Source organism: Cannabis sativa, chromosome 2 (genome assembly GCF_029168945.1).
Source record: "Cannabis sativa cultivar Pink pepper isolate KNU-18-1 chromosome 2, ASM2916894v1, whole genome shotgun sequence".
Classification (NCBI taxonomy): Eukaryota; Viridiplantae; Streptophyta; class Magnoliopsida; order Rosales; family Cannabaceae; genus Cannabis; species Cannabis sativa.
This window is the reverse complement of record NC_083602.1, coordinates 51,571,637-51,594,303: the sequence shown is the minus strand read 5'-3', so window position 1 is coordinate 51,594,303 and position 22,667 is coordinate 51,571,637. Positions and strand designations below refer to the sequence as shown.

At 33.2% G+C, this 22,667-nt stretch overlaps 3 protein-coding genes and 1 pseudogene across 3 annotated transcripts; 2 read left to right on the top strand and 2 right to left on the bottom strand.

Moving 5' to 3' along the window:
* Positions 1-1,408: 1,408 nt before the first annotated feature.
* LOC115721026 (E3 ubiquitin-protein ligase hel2) lies at positions 1,409-6,168 on the bottom strand. The gene is made up of 8 exons (XM_030650256.2): positions 5,932-6,168; positions 5,042-5,224; positions 4,346-4,648; positions 3,812-4,020; positions 3,643-3,694; positions 3,464-3,553; positions 3,277-3,339; positions 1,409-3,117 (listed from the first exon to the last, which is right to left on the bottom strand). Exons 2-8 carry the CDS (start codon positions 5,207-5,209, stop codon positions 1,666-1,668), a joined length of 2,337 nt encoding a protein of 778 aa, XP_030506116.2. The 5' UTR covers positions 5,210-5,224; positions 5,932-6,168; the 3' UTR covers positions 1,409-1,665.
* Positions 6,169-6,841: 673 nt separating this feature from the next.
* LOC115718540 (pentatricopeptide repeat-containing protein At1g05600-like) lies at positions 6,842-9,195 on the top strand (annotated as a pseudogene).
* Positions 9,196-9,482: 287 nt separating this feature from the next.
* LOC115718541 (11-beta-hydroxysteroid dehydrogenase A-like) lies at positions 9,483-11,572 on the top strand. Its single transcript, XM_030647340.2, has 6 exons — positions 9,483-9,960; positions 10,066-10,258; positions 10,334-10,419; positions 10,507-10,638; positions 10,713-10,877; positions 10,960-11,572. Exons 1-6 carry the CDS (start codon positions 9,796-9,798, stop codon positions 11,275-11,277), a joined length of 1,059 nt encoding a protein of 352 aa, XP_030503200.2. The 5' UTR covers positions 9,483-9,795; the 3' UTR covers positions 11,278-11,572.
* A 3,911-nt stretch (positions 11,573-15,483) lies between these two features.
* On the bottom strand, positions 15,484-18,710 carry LOC115720708 (uncharacterized). The gene is made up of 4 exons (XM_030649875.2): positions 18,327-18,710; positions 17,328-17,449; positions 16,955-17,123; positions 15,484-15,902 (listed from the first exon to the last, which is right to left on the bottom strand). Exons 2-4 carry the CDS (start codon positions 17,385-17,387, stop codon positions 15,706-15,708), a joined length of 426 nt encoding a protein of 141 aa, XP_030505735.1. The 5' UTR covers positions 17,388-17,449; positions 18,327-18,710; the 3' UTR covers positions 15,484-15,705.
* Between the last annotated feature and the right edge of the window lie 3,957 nt (positions 18,711-22,667).

Genomic DNA, 22,667 nt, shown 5'->3' with positions numbered 1-22,667 from the left:
TCATATTTTGTTTTATTTTATTACTTAGAAATATTATTTTTTTAATTATTTGAAACTTTTAGTTACATTACACATGTAAGAGTGGTATGTTTATGGAGTATTAAACTTAAATAAAGAGTGATACTTAATTTTTACGTATTTTTTTTTTTTCATATTTTTAAGTTAATATTAAAATTTAGGTGTGTAATTAGATATCCAATTAAAAATCGATCCAATTCAATTAGTAATTGGATTGGATTGGATTTTCAGATCTAATTGGATTGAATCTAATGATGATTTTCTAAATCTAATTACTAATTGAATTAGGTCGAATGAAGAAAAAAATATTGAATTGAATCGGATGCCTACAATCGAACCACTCTCAGAGGACTGTTCTTGAACCCTTCACAGATGACTTAAGACGACTGTTGTTGAAACCACTCTCAGACGACTGGTCGTCGTTGATCGGCGACGTCGACCGACTGAACCGAACGGAAGTTACATATATTTAATTATTATTTTTATATATTTTCATTGTATGATATATAATTTATTTTAAATAATATTTAATTGGTTTTTATTTTATTATATAATGGTTGTTAATAATTTGATTATCACGGTGTATATATTTTAATTGTAGTATATAAATTAGTTAGCATAGTATATACATATATATTAGTAATATATTTATTATTATTATTGTCGATATAATATTTTTATCAAAATAATATTTAAATTTTATTTTCTATTGAACTTTTATTGACATGACATATAATTTTATTAGCATGTTATATTTTTCTTATTTGTTGTTATTATATATATTTCTATTATAAATATATATTTTCTGTTATATGATATATATAAGTTTTGTGGTATAGTATATCATTTTATTTAGATCATACATGTTTAGTTTTCATTTTATTAAATATAAAAGTGATATATAATTTTGTAAGTATGACATACTTATTTTATGGTCATAAATAATTTTATTAATATGATATAAATAATTTTTTAATAATATTATATTATATTATTTTATTTTTTATTGTAAGTATATATGTTTTGTTTGTTGTATGATTTATGATTTTATTGTATATTTTATATCATTTATTTAAGATGATGTTTAGTTTATATTTTATTATATATAAATTTTTTAATATATATACATATTTTAATAGTAGTATATATAATTTTGTTAGCATAATATATATTTTAAGTATTTTTTTTTAAAAAAAATATATATATTTTGAGTATTAATTTAGTATTGTTATAATTTCTTTTGTGATATATAATATTTTTACTCTGGTATATTAATTTTCAGTGATACAATATATTATATACTATTGTATATATTTAATAAAAATTTAATATGTAATAAGTGTATTATAATTTTTAGTAACTAATTTATTATATTTAGCTATTTTATTAATTTTTGTAAAAAAAAGACATTTATTAACTTAATTTCAAGTTTAAAACCATTTTACATCTCATCCCTTTTAACATTCCTAATTTACTATTTCATGTAATGTTGGGCACCGAGTACCAAATAACAACAATGGGTACAAGTCATAAAGAGAATGTAAATATTAAGTACCATAACATTGCATAAACTAACCAATGCATTGCCACAGATTGTGTGGGTATTTTTAACAGAACGAAGAAAAACTTCAATACTGAGTTTTGCACTTAACGTTTTCTTCGATCTCTCTGGGTACTTTCGACAAGTTTCCGACCACCCCCATTTTGCCAAACTCCCCTAACTGGCAATACGTCAGGTGGATCCTTAATGTCATCTATTTTTCCTTCATTATTGGAACTACCATGTTCAAAACTAGCTGCAGCATCGCTGCCAAGTCGGTTTCTGAGGAACTTTGGAGTTTTTTTCGGTTGCTTGCTTCCACCACCGGTCTCTGAAGTTTTCTTCAAATGAATAGATTCGTTCTCATTATAATGACAATTCGTTTGAAACCCATTGTTTGATAAGACATTATGATTTGATTCCAAATTGTTCATACTGCTTATAATGGCTTCCTTTGAAGTAGTGCTGCTTGCACTCTCTTCACATTTCTCTTTACCTTTCTTGGTAATTTTCTTGTTCTTTAAACGGCTACTGCCATTCACTGTACTATTCTCATTAGAACCACAGTTCCTTGTGTTGAAATTGTATGTCTCAATTAGTTCTCTTTGCTTCTCCAGATCCGGACAGAGTTTAGCTAATTCAAGAACAAGATGTGACAAGCCAAACTGGCAAACAAAGGCAAGATATTCTTCTGTACTAACTAAACCCCGTCGAAACCGTGAAGATAGTTCTTTCAATGCAGCGTAGTTCTTTTCATCATGGTCTAAAGCAATGCGAATTCTTTCCACAAGAGACTTGTTGGCAGAATTAACATCTTCTCCCTTTGGCAATGTCTGGCTGCTTGTAGGTATTTTACGAGTTTGCGCCACATTAATAGGTGGAAAACTAGATGTAGAGTTGTCAAAAGACCTGTTGCTGCCTACAAGTTTCCATGTTGAAGCAGAATCAGTGACCATACTGGAGTTAACTGAATTTCTTGACGAGCTAGCAATGCTGGATGATGCAACTTCATGCGATTTTATCAGTCTAACTGAGATGGTGCTTTCAGAAGATGGTGATGGACGTAAATTTGTTGTTGTCGACCCACTTTGGATTATAATAGGAGATCTAGATGTTGATGGAAGCCCAGAATTTGCGACAGGCCTTAGCCGGTTAGAGCTAGGAAGCCCAGGTCTGGGGCGAAAATCTGCTGTCAACCAAGCCTGAGGACGTGCATTGGAGGCAGAGGCAGACGATTTTTTGTTTTTCTTTTGACCTCTACTTGGAGCCACAGGGAGTGGTGGAAAGGATGAATCTTCCAATGGTGCACTCCTCAAGCTTTGTCTTAAAGCATGAGAGGAAGATGACTCGCGATCACCCGTGGTTAAGGATTCAAAAGGGACAACAACTGACTCCAAATCGCTTGTTTCTCTAAGATTGGAAACTGCTCCAGCAATGGATGAAGTTTCACGAACACTCGCAGCATTGGAAGTTGCAAGATTAACCAAGTTCGAGGGATGACCGTGTCTTCCATGATGATCTCGCTCATTACTTCGGTTATACTGAAAGCTCACTGGAATCTGGTAGGAAAAAAATATATATATAACAAAAAAAAAATTGAAGCATTTGGATCTAATGATGTAGCAAGAATGTAGATAATTCACAGGCATGATTTATGAATAATTCACAGGCATGATTTATGAATAATTCACAGGCATGATTTTCAGTGACATAATAACCTGTAGAGCAGCAAAGCGCTGACGGCGAGACATTCGCCCTCCATGCTCCTTAGCATTATGCCTCTACAAGAATTTAAGTTTCACGTGAGACAAATTTTACATCATAGTATAAGTGAAGTTGTACACAGGCTAAAGAGAGTGAAAACGAAAGAAAAAAAATGAGTACAAAGAAAAAAAAAAAAGGTACCTTCATTTCGGGTTCAGTTGAATAAACAATAAATTTTTTTGCTAGGCAAGCCTCATCCTCACACAAGAAATGTGCTTCACGAAAATGGTTCTGTAACAAGAATTTTTTTGGGTCAACTAAGAAACGAATATTAGAAAAGCATAGAATCTAGTAAGTAAAGTAAACAGAGCACAACTGACCTCCAGGTAATCGTAGTTTTTGAAGTAATCAAAATTTCCTGGAATCTGCTGCCTGCATTAAGCAAGATAAATATGATGCACAAATAAGTGTTTGTGTGTATATATATATATATATTTTGAAAAAAAGCCTACACTAAAGTCCAGAGAGAAATAGTAATAATAAAGTTACCTTTGGCATATATGGCAAGTGTAATGTTCGGTTGACATATGAGAGTAAAGTTCATTTTTTTCATAAAAAGGAGTTTGGCAAAATTCACAAAAGGGATGTCCCATAAATCCACCTCTTTCAGTTTCACTGCCATCAACCTCGGAGTTGCCACTCCTTGTATGCTGATTTAGTTGTGCTTTAGTATACAACTTTTGCTCACATATGAAAACCTGGTAAACAATTTCAACATCAGATATCACAGTACAATATCAATTTGCTCACGTACAAATTATACATATGCATGCATAATGAAAACAAATACCAGAATAAAATGTTCCTGATAATAAGAAAATGGTAAGAAGCTCAGCAGATGTCCATGACATACAGTAATGATCAATATAAACAAATACATAGAACACCAGTGCAATAAACCTGTCTTTGTTTTTTGGCAAACAATATATATTGGTATTATGTACAGAGATACTAAAATACCACTCTTGATAAGAAACATATGAACAAAGACAAGATCGAGTGTACCATTGAAATCTAACTCACCTTCCTACTTCCCAAACACAAGGTGCACATGAACAGTTTGTGTCGATGAAACAAATGACTTTTCAGCTGTTCAACATTTTGAAATTCCCCTGTGCTCTTCGATCCTTGAGTCCTTTGTTCATTTATTTTATCACAAACACTACATGAAAGTCGGCACATGGCCTTTATCATCTTGTAATGATCAAAATCGTCAAAATATGCCTGTGTTCCTTCATGATACCAATACTCTCCAACTTGACCCTCCGTTGAATCAGATGGAAAATTTGTAAAGTCCTTTATCACCTTTGTATAATCACCCAAAGCCTGGATCATTGTTAAAAAAATTAAAGAAATAAGAACAAAGTAGAATATCCTAAAGCCTGGATAACTTTTTAAGGAAATATGAATAGAAAGTGAGGGAGCAGAAGATAGAATCAAAAACCAATATTTAAAGCAATAAGTTTATCAGTGACTCACATCACATGCATAGAAAATGAAATATTTACACCAAAGGAATGTTGATAAGTGATAACAATGTAGAGTTCGGTGGGAGTATTAAAATAAAACAAACAAAACAAACTTGCCAACATTACTTAACCTTCTCCTCAGCCATTGTAATTGGATTTTCGAAACTCCTAATAGAAACATAAATAATTTCTAGTTTTTATGACATCTAATTCCCCCAAAAGGAAAAATAGAACAATCACGCTAGCTAACCTTGGTGACGAAAATGACTCCACAGTTGCTCTTGCAGAGGCAGCAGCATCGATCTTCACAGACAAAACGGAGTCGAATGACACAGGTTGAGCAGACCTCTCGGTGGCCACACTGTCCATATGCAACCCATTCAAGTGTTTCCGCACAAACAACGCAACTATCATCCATTTTATCTCCACCTCACTAATCATGAGAAAGAAAACAAAAAAAAAACACATAAGAAAGTTGGCAAACACTAAGTTATATTACCTTTAGGTGGTCCTATATATCTAAGGTCATGTTTACAATTCTGTAATGGACCAGAATGAAAATAATGCATTCCCTGTTTAATTCAAGAAACAAGTTTACCAATTTCTAGTTCCTTCTCATTCCTCTTTAAATCACTTCCCCTCGATTCTTTCCATTACAAAATAGTTAAACATGACATTTCTATGGTTAGTAATTGCTTCTTTGGGTTTAGTTACAATCTATGCAAATAGAATATCAACAATGACAGTCACTTGTCAATAAAAAAACTTTTCACCAGCAGAAAAATCCCCTCTTTTCTTTTCAAATTGAATTAAATGAGATTTTCAACAATGAAACTCATTTAATCAAAAGAAAAGGGTCCTGAAAAATAAACACAAACCACATACTGTTCTACACAAAAACTGCATACTAAACTATGATGAAGGCATTGAACAAAAAAAATATACCAACCCATACCCATTGCATTGCAGTCAGTATACATTGAATTGAAATTTATAGTCACATAGAAACAGTTTAAGGCACATACAACATACATGAAGACGTAAAAGAATTTGGGTACAAAATAGACAATCAAGGATCGATTTCAATGAAATAATAAATTTTTCAAAATAAAAAATAAAAAATTCCATTGGCTCACTTACATTTTCTTTCTATGCCGTTTGAACTAAATGATCCAGACTGAAGCTAATTTCTAGTCCAAGGTCTGGTTTTCTTTTCTATCGGAAGATTTTCCTAGTTACCAAACAGATCTGATGGACCAACCAAGGCGTAGAATAACTGCCGAAGTTTAGAACGAAACGACGTCGTATTCTGATGCTCCACAAGTCCAACTACTGTAAGTGTACTATCCTTTGTGTGAAATTTAAAACTGAATAATGAAACCCTCAAAAACTAATTATTTTTATGATAGGAATAGGAATAGGAATAACTATTTTTTAATTATTTTTATGCTTCCTTTAAATACTAATTAAGTAATTAGTAAATTTATCTTTTAAAAATGATAAATAATAACTGAATTCGATTTGTTTTGATTTTTTTTTTTAAATAAATAAATCTTAAATTTCAAAGTATCTAATTTCCTTTCTTTTGAAAAAAAAAAAAAAAGGAAACTAACTAGTTTCTTATACAGAATAATAGACTAAAAATAATATTCAATAAATTTTGGTCCAGTTTAAAAACAAAAGATAAATAAATAAATTTTAGGGATTACATATAAAAAAAACATTTAAAAAAAAATAAACTCTAAAATCTCATCCAATCCGGTCTAAAAATATTACATCAAAAGTATTGGATGTATCCGATCTAATACAGGGATTCATCTATTGTATGGAATCGATCCAATCTAATATTTTTTTGGATCAGTTCGGTTCGGTTGAGCCTACAGTATTGAATTGGATCGGTTGGAGAAATCCAACATACAATGTATAATTAGATTGGATCTGGATGGGTCTAAAAATATTAAATGTGATCTAATAAACACCTTAAATGTATTATCATTATTATTATTATTAGCATAAGCAAATATATTTGTTTTGTTAATTTATCTTTTTTCGATTTTTTAGGAGTTGATGTTATTTTTGTTGGTCTTATGTAAGTTGATTTCCAGTTATCCAAACAGAGAGTGTGGTTTTACTTGTAGTATTGGATTGGATTCTTAGTCTTTCCTTACATTTTGTTTAGCAGTTGTAAATACGTTTTTTAAATGCTTTTTTTTCTTTAATAAATTTAGTTTCTTATTAGAAGATTTAGCTAGTTTGATGTCCAATTTTCTTGAACTTTACATGAATTAGCTCGGCATATAATTTGATGAGATTTCATTAGGATTTCTTAATTCTTTGTATGACAATTTGATTTCTTTGAAGTTATTCATTGTTAAAAAAAAATCATTTTTAACCAATCTATGGTATCTCAACCTTCTTCTTCTTCCCTCTTGTGACTCCTCTGAATGGGTTTCTATTTTCTCCCAACCACTGCTTCTCTCTTCCTTCCTCGCAGCCACCGCAACCTATCTCTCTCGCCTCCTTTCGGTTATTCACCACCGTCTTTCTCAAACGTCTATGCCTATGCTACCCTCTTCTCCCTTTTTCCGTCTAATCTTAAGTTACTTATCACTCTTGATTTTGAATCGATTGTTGTATGGTATACTTTTAATTTGATGTTCCTAAAAGAGTGTCTGCATTGATTAAATTTGTATTCTGCTGTATTGATTTTACCGAATTTCAGGAATCTTGAAAATCTATTGGAGATATAATTCAACATGGCTCTTTAATTCTTCTGAGAACTGCATTTGGGATTTAACTTTACATTTTTCTAGGTCTCTTAATTTTGAGTGTTTAACCTATTTTTGTTTCAAATAAATTTGAGTTCTTGTGAGTTGAGATTTGGTATCGGCATTATTTTGTCTTGTTGAAACGCCATGTGTATAAGGTGGTCGAGGATTTTGACACCTACAGACCTCTCCCAAATTATAAGGAAGCAGAAAAAACCATTAACAGCTCTCCAAATCTTTAATGAAGCTAAATCTATGTACCCAAGTTACCGTCATAATGGTCCAGTCTATCAAACCATGGTTGGAATCCTTGGAAACTCAGGTAGAATCAGTGAGATGAAGGAGGTAATTAATCAGATGAAAAATGACTCATGTGAGTGCAAAGATTCAGTTTTTGTAGCTGCAATGAAGACATATGCTAGAGCTGGATTGATGGATGAAGCTTTTTCTCTGTTTAAGAATATTCCAGAATTCAACTGTGTGAATTGGACCATGTCTTTCAATACCATCTTGCAGATAATGGTGAATGAGTTGAGGTTTGATGATGCTAGATGCCTTTTCTTAGAGAATTGTTGTAAATGGGAAGTGAGCTCTCGAATTCGGTCTTTGAATTTGTTCATGAGTACGCTTTGCGAAAAGGGTCGTTCGGATGTTGCTTTAAAAATCTTCCTAGAGATGGATTATCAGGGTTGTTGTCCGGATAGGGAAAGTTATAGGATTTTAATGAAAGGATTGTGTCAAGATGGCAGGTTGAATGAGGGAACTCATTTGTTGTATTCAATGTTTTGGAGGATTTCTCAGAGGGGTAGTGGTGAGGATGTTATAATCTATAGAACCTTGTTAGATGCTTTATGTGATAATGGACAGGTTGAAGAAGCAGTTGAAGTTCTTGGTAAGATATTAAGGAAAGGGCTGAAGGCCCCTAATCGATCTCGATTCCGCATTGATATCACTCAATGTAGTAATGTTCAAGATGTAGAGGCCATTAAACGATTGCTTAATGAAGCTCTGATAAAAGGTGGAATACCTAGTCTGGCTAGCTTTAGTGCAATGACAATTGATCTTTACATGGAAAATAAGATTACTGAGGCTGATAAAGTTGTCAAAGAAATGCAAGACACAGGTTTTCGCCCGACATTATCGGTTTATGAAGCAAAGTTAGCTACCTTATGTAGGGAAAGTGAAGTTAATGAAGCAGTGAAGGTTATTGAAGTGGAGATGGTGAAGGCTCACTGTGTTCCAACATAGTCTTAAGAGGACTTTGTGATGGAGGCAAATCGGCATCAGCTGTTGGGTATTTGAGAAAGATGGTTAAACAAGTTGGTTGTGTTCCTAATAAGGAAACATATGATATTTTAATTGATGGGTTGTGTCGTGAGGGAAAATTTATTGAAGCAAACAGAGTTTTGGAGGAGATGTTAATCAAATCTTATTGGCCATGTGTTGACACTTTCAATATAGTTATTAGGGGTCTTTGCTCTGTGGGTAGACAATATGAAAGTGTGATGTTGTTGGAAGAGGTGATAAACCAGGGTAAGTTACCTGAACAATCTGTGTGGAATTCGTTGGTGACATTTCTGTGTTCTAACATAGTATATATTATGCCTATGACTAGCTGAGAAGCTCTTTGAGCATTTATTGTTGTCTTGAACTATGTTATGTTGTTGGGAAAGAATATAAGAATGAATGAGAGGTAAATTACTTGAAAAAGGAAATAAAGAAAACTATGTTGATGTGTTTGGTGTGAAAAGTAAAAATATCATAATACTAGAATTCCATTTGACACATAAAATTATTGAGTTGAATAGAAAATTAATTTGGGTCGTTACACTATAGATGGACACGAGTACAAGTGTCGAACAGAGCACCATGATCGGATTAAGCAGATCATTAATATTTTTCCCTTCTTTCCAAGTATGGAATTCTAAGGTGGATGCTATTAATTTTTCTGTACCCTAGAAATTACTAACAAATAATATAAATAAACATATAAATTAAAATGTATTGAAAAAGAAAACAAGCATTTGCAAAAATACGACAAGTGGATAATATTTTTTCAGTGTGTAAACAGCTAGTAATTTTGTTGAGCCCTTTCATCTACGTGTAGTTACCTTGCCATGCAAACTTACTACGTGGCTAAACCTAACATACTCTTTTTAACCATATTTATTTCTTACATAGCCAAAACGACGAAACAATTCAACTCAAAGCAAAAACGATTGATTTCATCAACAAAATGATGAACATTATAATCCCTCTTGTGTCCCTAACATTATTGATCGTAGTTTTGCCTCCATATCTCTTCTTCAAGTACATTTTAGCCATTTTACGACCCATCTTTTCTGAAGACCTTATGGGAAAAGTAGTCATCATCACTGGAGCCTCCTCTGGCATTGGTGAGGTAATAATAAGCTAAGCTAATTACAAGTTTATATTAGTTATATAAATATATATACATAGATATTGAAAATGTAAAAAGATAACTATGTTTTAATTTATTATAAAGAGAATGGCGTATGATTATGCTAGCAGAGGAGCTCGTCTAGCACTAGTGGCCAGAAGAGAAGGCAGACTCCAGTCAGTGGCTAGCATAGCCACCTTGCTAGGCTGCAAAGATGTTATCACAATAACAGCTGATGTTTCCAAAGTTGAAGATTGTCAAAGATTTGTTGATAAAACAATCAACTACTATGGACGATGTAAGTGTATAAAAAAAAATCAAATAAACTTAATTTTTCTTAACCAGTTTCTGAAGTGTTGAAAATTTGATATAGTGGATCATTTGGTGAACAATGCTGGAGTAGCTCCTGTCTGCATGTTTGGAGAAACACCTGACCTTACTAAGTTTGTTTCTGCTATGGTAATTTATTTTCTAAAAAGAATTCAAATGTAAATGTAGTTCTCTCTCTGTCTACAAATATAACTTTTTTGTTTTTGTTTTTATTAGGATATAAACTTCTGGGGTTCAGTGTATGCAACACATTTTGCAATTCCATACCTTAAAAAGACCAAAGGAAAGATCATAGTGATTTCCTCTGCTGCCACATGGTTACCAGTGCCAAGACTTGGCCTCTATAGTGTAAGAAAATATATATAACTTTCTTTTAAAGTGTGGTTTGAGTTAATATTTTCTTATTACAATTTTCATTTCAGGCTACCAAAGCAGCAGTGACAAGCTTTTATGAGACATTGAGAGTGGAAATAGGGAAAGAGGTTGGCATAACAATTGTGTCTCCAGGCTTGACTGAATCAGAAATGACTCAAGGAAAATTCTTAACCTCAAGAGGCACTTTAGAACTGGATCAAGAAATGAGAGATGTAAGTTGTCTTGTCTTTCATTGGAAATAATCAAATACCACCAATGAAATTTATACAAACTTATATTAACTAACTTACACAGGTTGAGATGAGCATGACACCAATGATGCCAGCCAAAGAGACTGCAAAAGCAATTGTCAACAGCGCATGTGAGGGAGCTTACTATTTGACAGTACCAACTTGGATAAGGTCTTTGTATTATTGGCATGCCTTTATTCCTGAGGTGTTGGAATGGTCTAACCGGTTGCTGATAATGCCTAGACCAGGCTCCACAGATAGAGATACTATTAGTAAGAAAATAGTGGAAGTATTATATGGATTCAGGCCATGTCTGCAGCCTGGGATAGTTGAGTATCCTGATATTGGTGATAATGGCCACATGTCTTATTCACACTACTAAATATTCAACTCGTTTTCTTGTGTCAAATACTCTATTTTTGTAAAACTTTTGATAATAGAAAATGTAATATGTATGATACAATAAGCTAGCTTTATACAAGACATGCCTCACTAAATTTGAGTAGAAACAATAATCCACAAAAACCATTTACAATACATATAGTGCAGCTTAGGTAGATCTGTTATTGTTTTGAACCATGTAATTGGTATCAACTGCTATTAACATTTTCATCCTGAAAATATATTCATCTTAATGTGTGGTTGAAGTCGTATTATCTGGCCAAAAACTGAACCCAATTCATATCAAAAATCACCTATTTCCTTTCAGGCTTTAATAGCTTTAGATCTCTAGCTCAACAAAGAGACAATTGCTATAAAGAAAATTGCATCATCCATTGGCAAATTTTTCATATCTTTCCAATTCCTTGGCCTTGTGTATATTCCATGACAAAGAAGTTTGAGACAATTAAGGGGATAGATCGATGGGATCCACAAGAAGAGGTCCCTTTCCCTTTTTAGGGTCATGGGGCAGCCGTGGAGGAGATCTGCTTCGAGCAGAATTACGGTTGGTCCTATTAATGGTGTGTGGTGGGCCTGTAGGTCTGCGACCCCAAATCTGAGTCCTTTCGGACGCTTGTTCGTAGTTTGTTTCTCTAACAGGTGACTGCTCTACATCAGGCGGAGGACCCATAGGTCTGTGTTCCTAAGTTTGAGTCCTTTCAAATGCTCGATTATAATTTGTTTTCCTATGGGGCACCTCTGTGCTTGTTGCAGTGTTGCTTCGTGCGTTTAAAGACATTAGTGACATTTATTGAGTTCTGTGATTGTTTGCTTGAACTTAAGAATTACTTTTGGTTGATCGAGATTTTCAACAACTTTTTAATCTTGTTTTAGGAAAATTAATTATGAGTACAGATGTTAATTAAGCTTAGTTCGCGAACACTTTTATTTATGAGTAATATTGTTGATCGAGATTTTCAACAACTTCTTAATCTTGTTTTAGGAAAATTAATTATGAGTCAGAAAAGTATTTTTGTGTGGTTTAAGTGTTAATTAAGCTTAGTTTACGAGCACTTTTATTTATGAGTAATATTGTTATTAGGGTAAATACTATTTTGGACCCTCTGTTTTACAAAAGTTACCAATTGGACCCTGTGTTTTGTTAAATGACAAAATGGACCTTGTATTTTCTAAAATAGTACAAATAGGACCCTGAATTGATTTTTTGTCAAAATAAAGTTTAATTATAATCTGATCTAAAAGTGCTATGACAAAACTGTTTACATTTTTTGTATCTGTTCGTATTAAGCATTGTCTTCAAGTTGGTTGTATTAAAAAAAAAAAAAAGCTGTCAAAAATTAAGCTCAGGGTCCTATTTTTACTATTTTAGAAAATACAGGGTCCATTTTGTCATTTAACAAAACACAGGGTCCAATCTGTAACTTTTGCAAAATACAGGGTCCAAAATAATATTTACCCTTGTTATTACCATAGATCTTTTCAATTTCAGAGTTTCCTTTTTCTTTTCTATTTTTTGATCATTTTTTCTCTGACATTCCTCCTTTATTTGTAGGCAGAGAAATGGGATATTCTTGTGTGATTGGTACATCCTCATACCTTTAGGCTCTACATGGCATTTTCTGTAAGTGTAGGAAATAATGTTTGTTATGTGTGAATAGTCTAAGCTCCAAAGTAGGAGTTTGATAAGACAAGACCTATCTTCTATACGGCTTATGGGACAGCAACAGGATTAGCCTTCAATTAGCATTTATAGGAAAACACAATGTCAGAACAATATGGTCTAAATCCTAAAGATATCTTCTTTTTTAGGGCAGGTTTACTTTACCGTCTGCGCTGAAGCAGTCATCTACAGTGCTTCGTCTTGGGAGAGGAGTCAGGCACCTTGGTAGCTCTTAGACGCTATATGATCCAAGAGGCTCTCACTCTCCTAGAGGACAGAGTTAGAACCTAGTTTCAACAATCCTTTTAGAATCGTTGTGCAGTCTCGAATGTCCCCGTGCTTTCAGAATGTTTTTTGAAATTTAACATGAAATATTGATCTGTCATCTCTTCTATGTGGGCCCCATAAATATATGTTCTATTCTCTACTTGCCACGTATTTTGGTAAAAAATATAGACAACACTTTCGGAATAAAGCTCCTAGTGAAGAACTCAAACGATAATAAGGAACTCGAGTTGTGGCTCTTAATGAAAGCACCAAAATATTAATATTGAAAATTGGCCAACATCATCTCGTTAAATTGGCTAGAAAAGTAATAGATGAAAGAAATTAAATAAGAGAGACATATCACGATAGTAATGGAGCTACATTTACTTCAAGCTTTTATTACTCACGAGAATTACAAGAGAATTGACTAAGGGAATACCTCATATTTCTAGAGAGAGAAATTATAGGGATATGCTCTCACCTTATGGAGACTTAGCATAATATGAAAAACGAGCTAGTGGAGCTCTCCTTTAATAGTCAAGGATGTCCATTAAAATAATAATAAAATATTACAAAAAATTGAAAAAATAATTTTGGGCTAGTCTTTACCATTGATGGTGATCTAATGGTTAAAATGACTCCGGGTGATCGTTAATTTTTGGAGCTTGAATCGCGTCCGTCGAATCTTTTCGGGTTATTTGTGGACAAAATTGCACTTCAACTTAGGGATGAATTTTAGACTTAAAATATTCATAATTGAGATATAAGTGTGAGACGTACGTGTGTAGAAAGAGCTTGAAAAGATATTTCAAACACACTTAGAATCATGTCAATCGGAGTAACATTGAGTGAGTTCTGGTCGTTTTATTAAAGGCTATGTAACAGTCAGTGCCGAGGTTGACATTTTGTCGTCAACCTGGACATTGTATGGTAAGAAAACGTGTCAGAATTGTATTTTTTGATGTCTAAATGATATTTAGACATCACTTAATCAATTTCTTGGTTCTAGTGAAATTGTTCACCAGTTTTCGGAGATGTTGCTTTTTTGCAAAATCGGGCAAACTCAAAACTTCCCGATTTGCGACAAATTTGTCGATATTCCACTTTGCTAAAAATGTGAAATACCAAAGTTTGAATTTGACTTGTCACGAGTCGTAGTTCTCATTTACTACAAAAAAATAGTCACATACTAGATACGGAACTCAAATCGGATAAGCAAAATCTAGCGTACCATATCACATGTCAACCTGGGCGTTGGGTGCTCATTACTGAGCTTCCCAGGACTCGTTTTGGTACTTCTATGGCATTCAAAATTGCAAAGGAGGTCTATTACTTCATTTTGGACCAAGATAAGAAGAATGTCAAGAAAAGAACTTACGTTTGAGCAGCAGAACCATGCGAACTAGGTTTAACGTCAACCTGGGCGCATGGACCAACCCCAATGTCAACCTAGGCATTGGGTTCCTATTTTGGCCTACAGATGCTTTCGTTTGCTTCTTGAGAACACTTTTATTTTTGTTGTTGATAAAAATGGAGAAAATGCCTCTGAGAATTCTCGAGTCAATTTTCTTCTTGCCATGCGTCAAATATTGATGTCCACATCATCAGCGTCAATTTTCAAGTAAATACATTCCATTCATATTCCTATTTTTATTTCTATTGTTGTGTTTTCATTCGTTCCAACCAAGCGCCACTTATGAGTTTATGACCAAGTTAGTTTTAGTTATGAGCTAAACTTTTTGAATTAGAAATATTAATGAACTATTATAATTTGTAGTTAATGTTTGCAAGAATGTTTTAATAACTTAATATTTGGATCAGTCAATATTTATTTACAGTGTTGAGTGATTTGGTATTACTTCTCAACTAGTTTATTTATCAATTGACGCAAACTTGATTGATGAAATTAGAATCACCTTGCATGACAAAAATAGAATTGAGCTTCGACATTTTTGAAATTAATTGGCAATAAGAATATGTTAATTAATTAGAAAATTAACTCATAAAATTTTTGGGAAAAGGATTATACAAGTCCAATCCCTAGTGGACTAGTCATCACATTGCTTTACACCTGCATTTTACCAAAATTTGCATATTAGGAAGATTGAAGAATTCTAGCTTGTTTCTTCATAGTTTTGGTTGCCTTCAAATCTTCCACAAGAATAGTGGGCATCTCCACTAATTTGACTAATTTGCCCTCTTCCCACCTCTCCCTCTCTCTCAAAATAGAATTGAATTCATTTGGTTTCAAGTTTCAACAAGGCAAGAATAGGCATACAGAGTATATAGCTAAGGTGAAATCCTTATGAAGATCTCAAGGAAGAAAACATGAGTTCCCAACTAAACAATATCTCAGTTACTCATGTTAGAAAAGCCAATGCCATTCAAAACATTGTTTTCAAAGAGTATATGAGATTGCTCAAAGATGTACATATAAAAAAGGAAATAACTCAGATCATATAAGCTTAGCTAAATACCAGTTCATCTGCCAAACAAGGAAACACGATCCTTTTGAACTGCCTGCGTTAGATTCATATCGAAAAGCTCGCACCTTATAGGCATCTCCATCTCATAAAAGGGATTCTTCAAGACATAATCTGTGTATAGCTCATAGATGCTTTTCAAGAGATCTTCCATGTGCTGTGTCCCAGGCTCTGAGACCACAAAGAATTTTGTCCCTGCAAAAATAAAACAATCTAAGAAATTCCTAGAAAATGGAAGATGTTCACTACTCAAATTTACACTACAAAAACAGAACTGTTAATTATGGTCTAACAAAAGCTTCAAGCAACATTTCACTTCCAAGGAGAACTTTACACCCCTATACTTTCTCAACAAGGATCAGATGAATCAATACAGAAAATATCGTTCACCCTGGTCTATACAAACCATGGACCACCTTAGATATGGATCCTCTCCTCTGCTTGCTAGATAGTAATATGGCTAGACAAAGAACCAGGCTTTACTATATTAATTTAGCATCCCAATACTTGTAAGCTATAGCTTCAGGTATGGTTTATCATGTTTTCACAAATTAAAGCAAAATAATAACAAGGGGGCTAGTAGTAGTACTCAACATGACAAATTCAGCATGAATAGAACCTTTGGTAAATACTTCATATTTTTCTCTTTCTGCTGCACTAAAAATTGAACTTATAACTAACAAATTTATGAGGAAAACTATGCATGTAAATTATTCTTTAATATCGCCCCACAACAAAAGCAACAATATTGGATTCCTTAGAATAAATTCCATATTAAGTAAGCCATTTTGACAAGAACAATTCACTGGCTACCCGGCAATACAAATCTACAACAAAGGACCAAATTTACAAAATATATTTGTAATCCCCATTGTCCCTATTCAATGTTCTTCGCATATTTACTGCTCTCTCTTCTAAACATCTCCAATTAAGAGATTTGAATTCATGGGAAATCAAGCAGTGACAGCCTCAACAAAAATGAAATGTGTATGTTTGCATAATATCCTACTTCATTACAAACTACAAATTTTCACTTAAATCCTTGATTAACACTTCATAACCTATTACAAAAAAAAAAAAAAATTCTTGACTGTGTCTATACAAATTGATATGGGATATTGCTATTAGTAAATAAGTTATCGTACCATATATCCCTCTCCCCAGAAAATTAGCATAAATAAAAGGCTCACTCACAAAATAACAACACAACTCTACAGACTCCTGCTAAAAACAAATAATTAATGTACCCGTTAGTGATTGGAAGCAATGGAGATCAAATGTGTCAGCTTGGAGAAGCTCAATTCCAAAACAACCCAAAACTGGAGACAACTGCTGCGAGATAGCATGCATCGAATGCCATAAACTTGCCACTCTCAAGCTATCATTGGTGTCCATACGGCCTGCCGAGCCATAATCCTGCAATTTCCGAAAGACACACGAGTGAAATATTTCAAAAACAAATCAGAAGCAAACCTAGAATCTTCACGTAACAAATTTTCCATCAAAATTATGTTTTGTCTTAAATCCCATTTACTCGGGAAACAAATAGATCTGGATTGACATGATCATATGATATGATGTTATTACAGTTTAGTAGAGAAAGTAAATAAATAATAATACCTTATAGAAAATTAAACCTCCTGATTTGTTAATAATATAGAGACTGTAGATTGCTGCCATTTCCAAAGCCCTTCCCCTTCACTAGGAAACAAATTTTACAGAGAATTACGAACCAGGGGTCACTGCATTAACAAGGGGAGAAATTGTTAGAAGAAACAAAAACCAGAGACTTCATTAGAAGAACCAAATTTAAAAAACCCTAATTACACACTTGGTACTCTCTGTTTGTAAAAACTACTCATTTTAGAACCTTGTGTTTTGTTAAAATTTTAGCATTCTCAAACTACCTTCATTTTAATATTAATCTGATTATTATATTCATGTAAAAAAAATAACTAAATTTATAAACCATCATACTAATTTCAAAGTATAGAATACAAGGGAAAAAAATTATTAATTGACTTTAAAAAAAAATAATTAAAATATTTATTTGAAAATAAATCTAGTAAAATGTAATTGTAAATTATAAAAATAGTTTAATATAATTAAATAAATAAATTTAAAATGAAGGCAATCCACCAATATTGTATTGCATTCATGGATATAGCCTGCTCTTCTTCTCATTAATACAGACAATTTCAACTGCAGCAATATTGCCATTTCTATCATATTCTAATCAAAATTAATTGGAACATCTATTCAAATCATACCCAAATCCAAGTCCAAGCATTGAAACTAAAAGCCAATAACAAAACAAAGTCAAATAATATATGCATTCAAAATTTTCATCAACTCAAGTTTAACCATTCAAGAACCCCTTACATCAAAACAAACTGTAGTCCAGAACCCAAATCAAATCCAAATGCCAAAAATCAAACTCAATAAATTCAAACAATTCTTAAACTATTCAAAAATCCATATTCTCAAATCAATCTAACAAAAAACTCACAAACAAAATTTAAATTACAGATTTGAACCCAAGATCAAACACCTCAATAAAAACACAAATCTAAATTCAATGTGGTGAGTGAACCAAAAAAAAAACCAAAATCGTCTCACCTTGAAAACTTAGATCTGGAATCTAATCCAGGTACACAAGCATCCCCCGTCCCCGTAGTAGACAACACAAAACTCGGCTTATTCACCTTCGTCGCCGATGCCGTTAACCCTAAGTCCGGAACACCAACCTCGCAAGCAAAAGCTACCTCCAACTCGGCATCACAAAGATGACGACCACATTGTCGACGGCGATGCCTTGGGCTTGAGAAGAGGAATAATCGAGAAAGAAAAGAAGAGAAAAAGGAAAAAAAATCTTGTAGAATTTATTTATTGAAATAATTTTATATTCTGAAATTTATATATGATAATTAATAAATTACTTTTCAGATATAATAATCAGATTAATATTAAAATGTGGGTAGTTTGGAAATACTAAAATGTTAAATGCATCAAAAAGTAAATTTAATTTACAACATATAAAATGATAAATACACTTCATTATTAAAAAAAATATAAATTTAAATAATTTTTTTTAATACAAATCATAAAATCTATTAATTAATAAATTCGTTCAAAATAATAGAACGCACTTCAGAAGAACATCACACGACCGATAGAGAAACAAGAGTCTCTTCTCAAGCAATGAGCAACTTATTTGCAGATCGTTTTACAAAACACAAATTGTGAAGGCATAAAATACCGCTTTGAATTGCTTGGACACACACTAAGTAATCTGCTTTCAACATGACTCTATCCCACGAATGAGTTGCAATCCACTCAATGCTTCTTTAATGCCCTATTATCACAGCAATTTTGGGTTGAACACATCCAATCTTCCTTTTCTTGAATGTTTCTACCATATCACCATGATAATTCTGAGCTACACAACCCATGCCAAAAGACAAGACTCGAACCAGAAAAAACTAAAAGGAAAAGACTAAAAAACTATGTCAAAAGACAAGACTAAAGAATCATGTCAAAAGACAAGACTAATAGAAAAACTAATTTCAACACATAAACGCGATCACAACATTAAAATTAATTAAGGAATGAACTCTTTATAATTCTAACCCCATAAAAACATTAATTGGAATTAAACTAATAATAGTAAATTAATAAATGAAAACAAAAATCTGAAATGGAAGACGTCGTTGAGCCGAACCGAACCACTCTCAGACGACTGCTCTTGAACCCCTCACAGAAGAAGACGTTGATGTGGGAATGAGAAAAACTTTGGCATCAATCAAGAAGATCAATACAATAATCTTCTCCTTCAGTAATGATCTAGGGTTTTTTTAGTTGATAATCTGCTCTGATTTTCTTTTTGTGAAAGCAAATTAAAGACTAAATGCATTCCAAACTTGAATCACATGGCTGGATGTATAACTCAACAACGTAGTTGAAAATCCAGAGACACTTAAGGATTATAAGACCAGAAACACCATTTGTCCTACATAACAAACTTTTTAAAGTAGCTAAACCTAGAAACCACAAAAAGCAAAAGATCGCTGATGATAATGAAACATATCTATGGCATTTACGTTTAGGTCACATTGGCTATGACAGACTAAACAGGCTAACCAAAGACGGTCCATTGAAAAATGTCGTCTTAGGTGAATTACCTGTTTGCGAATCTTGCCTAGAAGGAAAGATGACGAAACGTTCTTTCTCTGCAAAGGGAGAGCGTGCCAAACAACCCCTAGGGTTAGTACATTCCGATGTCTGCGGACCTTTGAATGTCAAAGCCCGAGGTGGTTATGAGTACTTTGTCACTTTCATTGACGATTAATCTAGATATGGACATATTTACCTTATGCATAAGAAATCTGAAATATTTGCAAAGTTTCAAGAATTTCACGCATTGGCTCAAAACCAATTAGGTAAATAATTAAAGATCTTGCGAACTGATAGGGGTGGAGAATATATGGATATGCAGTTCAAAGATCATTTAATTGAACTTGGAATTGAATCCCAATTAACCGCCCCTAGCACTCCACAGTAAAATGGAGTTGCAGAAAGACGGAATCGCACGCTTTTGGAAATGGTTGGTCCATGCTTAGTTTTTCAACTCTACCTACGTCCTTCTGGGGATATGCAATTCAGATGGCAACCGACATTTTAAATGTTGTTCCATCTAAATCAATCCCTAAGACTGTTGGAAGTTATTTTACCAGGATCTTAGATCTACTCACAAGTATGTTGATTTAACAACCTAAATATGAACTTCTAAAATGATAGGAAATTAAACACATAAGAGTATCAGAAATCTTACAGTGATTGCAGCGGAATATATGTCTCCTCCCACTCAGATCTCTAACCCTTGATTCCTTTCTGTAGCAGAGTATAATCAAGATCTGAGCCCGATAGTCCTTCTTTGTTGTTTCTGAATTCTACACAGCCTTCCTCACTATGATTGAGGTATTACTTGATGTGTGTGGGCACTACTCTAGCACTTATACTTTTCGAAACAGTGAAGGAAGAGAGAGAGAGAGGGTGGCGGCTCACAGAGAATTTTCTGAGAGAAAATTCTTTCAGAATAATGTTGTGAAAAGGTTGTACAGTTGTTTTCAACTCTGAAGCCTTTGCCTTCTATTTATAGAAGACCACCAAGGGCTATGATTGACATTTGGAATTGAAAAAATCAAAGAGAAAAGGAAGCTAAGTGGCCGGCCTAGGCATTGTGGAAACAAGGCTTGCCACTTTTCCAACTTTCCTTTTCCTACACTGATAGTTTCCTGTTTTGTCAAAAACTGCCAATTCCTTTGTTCAACCACATAAATGTCAAATCTAATTATTTAATAATTAAAATTAATTATCAAATAATATATTGTCATTTATTTTATTAATAATGAAACTAATTAAAGTTTCCTAATTAATAAATATGCCCTTCAAAATCTCTATTTACTGTTTTGCCCTTAATAAGTGATAAATTCTCAAATAGACAAGTCTATCTTGAGAATTTTTAGTTGATTAATTAAAATCAATTAAATGAGTCTTACAAGTAATATCATCTCAACTAGTGAGGGGACTATGGGTCTATATATCCGAGCTTCCAATAAGCAGATCTAGAATTTACCACTTAAATTCACTGACTTATTAATTCTTCGTTGAATCCACACATAGAACTCAGAATTGCACTCTCAGTATATAGAATGCTCTATATGTTCCACCATATAGACACATTATTAGTTATCCATTGTTATAATCCTAATGTGATCAATGATCCTCTATATGGATGATTTACACTGTAACGGGACTAAATTACCGTAACACCCTACAATGTATTTTATCCTTAAAACACTTAACCCTGTATAAATGATATTTCAACTAAGTGAAATGAGTACTCAATCATTTATCTCGTTTGGTTAAGCTCGAAGGAAATCACCCTTTGCTTACTATTCGCCAGATAGAAGCTATAGATTCCATATTTATGTTAGCGCTCCCACTCAATCGCACTACTGTTGTTCCCAAAATGTATGTATTGCCCAGACTAAAGATTAGGCTTAACTAACAAATCAAAGAACACGAATAATACTCTTGAAATTAAGCCTAACCATATCAAGATTTCGATCATGTGATCTAGGATCAACTTATGATATTGAATTGAATAGATGTTTACGGTAAGTTTCAAAATCTAATTCAAAGTTCAATATCGGTCCATTCCAATGCATACTCCATGCATCCAACCTGAGCTTTACTTTAACCTATGTTCTAGAAAGAACATAACATTTCTCCAAATGTAAGTAAACTCTGTTGTAGATTGTCATATCAGTGAAACCCAGTGTTCTGATAAATCTAGGAATACTTTATTCACATAGTCATGTTTATTTTCCACTGTGTTGACAACACAATAAACATGATCAAGTATGTGAAAAGGGGTTTGGATGAATTTATAAATCAAATAGACAAGCAATTGATTAAGTGAACCAAAACATACACAAGTGAATGAAAAATTACTTCTGTTACTTTATTGATATTGAATAATCTGGATTACATTGAAACAGAGTTTTATTTAGGGCATAAAACCCAACAAAGACACCTTTAGAACTATGGATTGGTCGTACACCTAGTTTACGCCATTACAGAATCTGGGGGTGCCCTACTCATGTCTTAAGAAAGAAAGACGGCAAGCTTGAGTCACGAACTGAAGTTTGCATGTTTGTCAGTAATTCTAAAGAGACTGGGGGTGGAATATTTTATAGTCGCAAGGATGATAAAGTGTTTGTTTCTACAAACGCAACTTTCCTTGAAGATGACTATATTAAGAATTTCAAATCACAAAGTAAAGTAGTGTTGGAGGAAATGCTTTCAGATATAAGTCCTTCCAATGTTCTGTTCTCTTCCACACGTGAAGAGGACAATCCCACTCCCTCAGTTGAACCAACTGAGAAATCTACTACT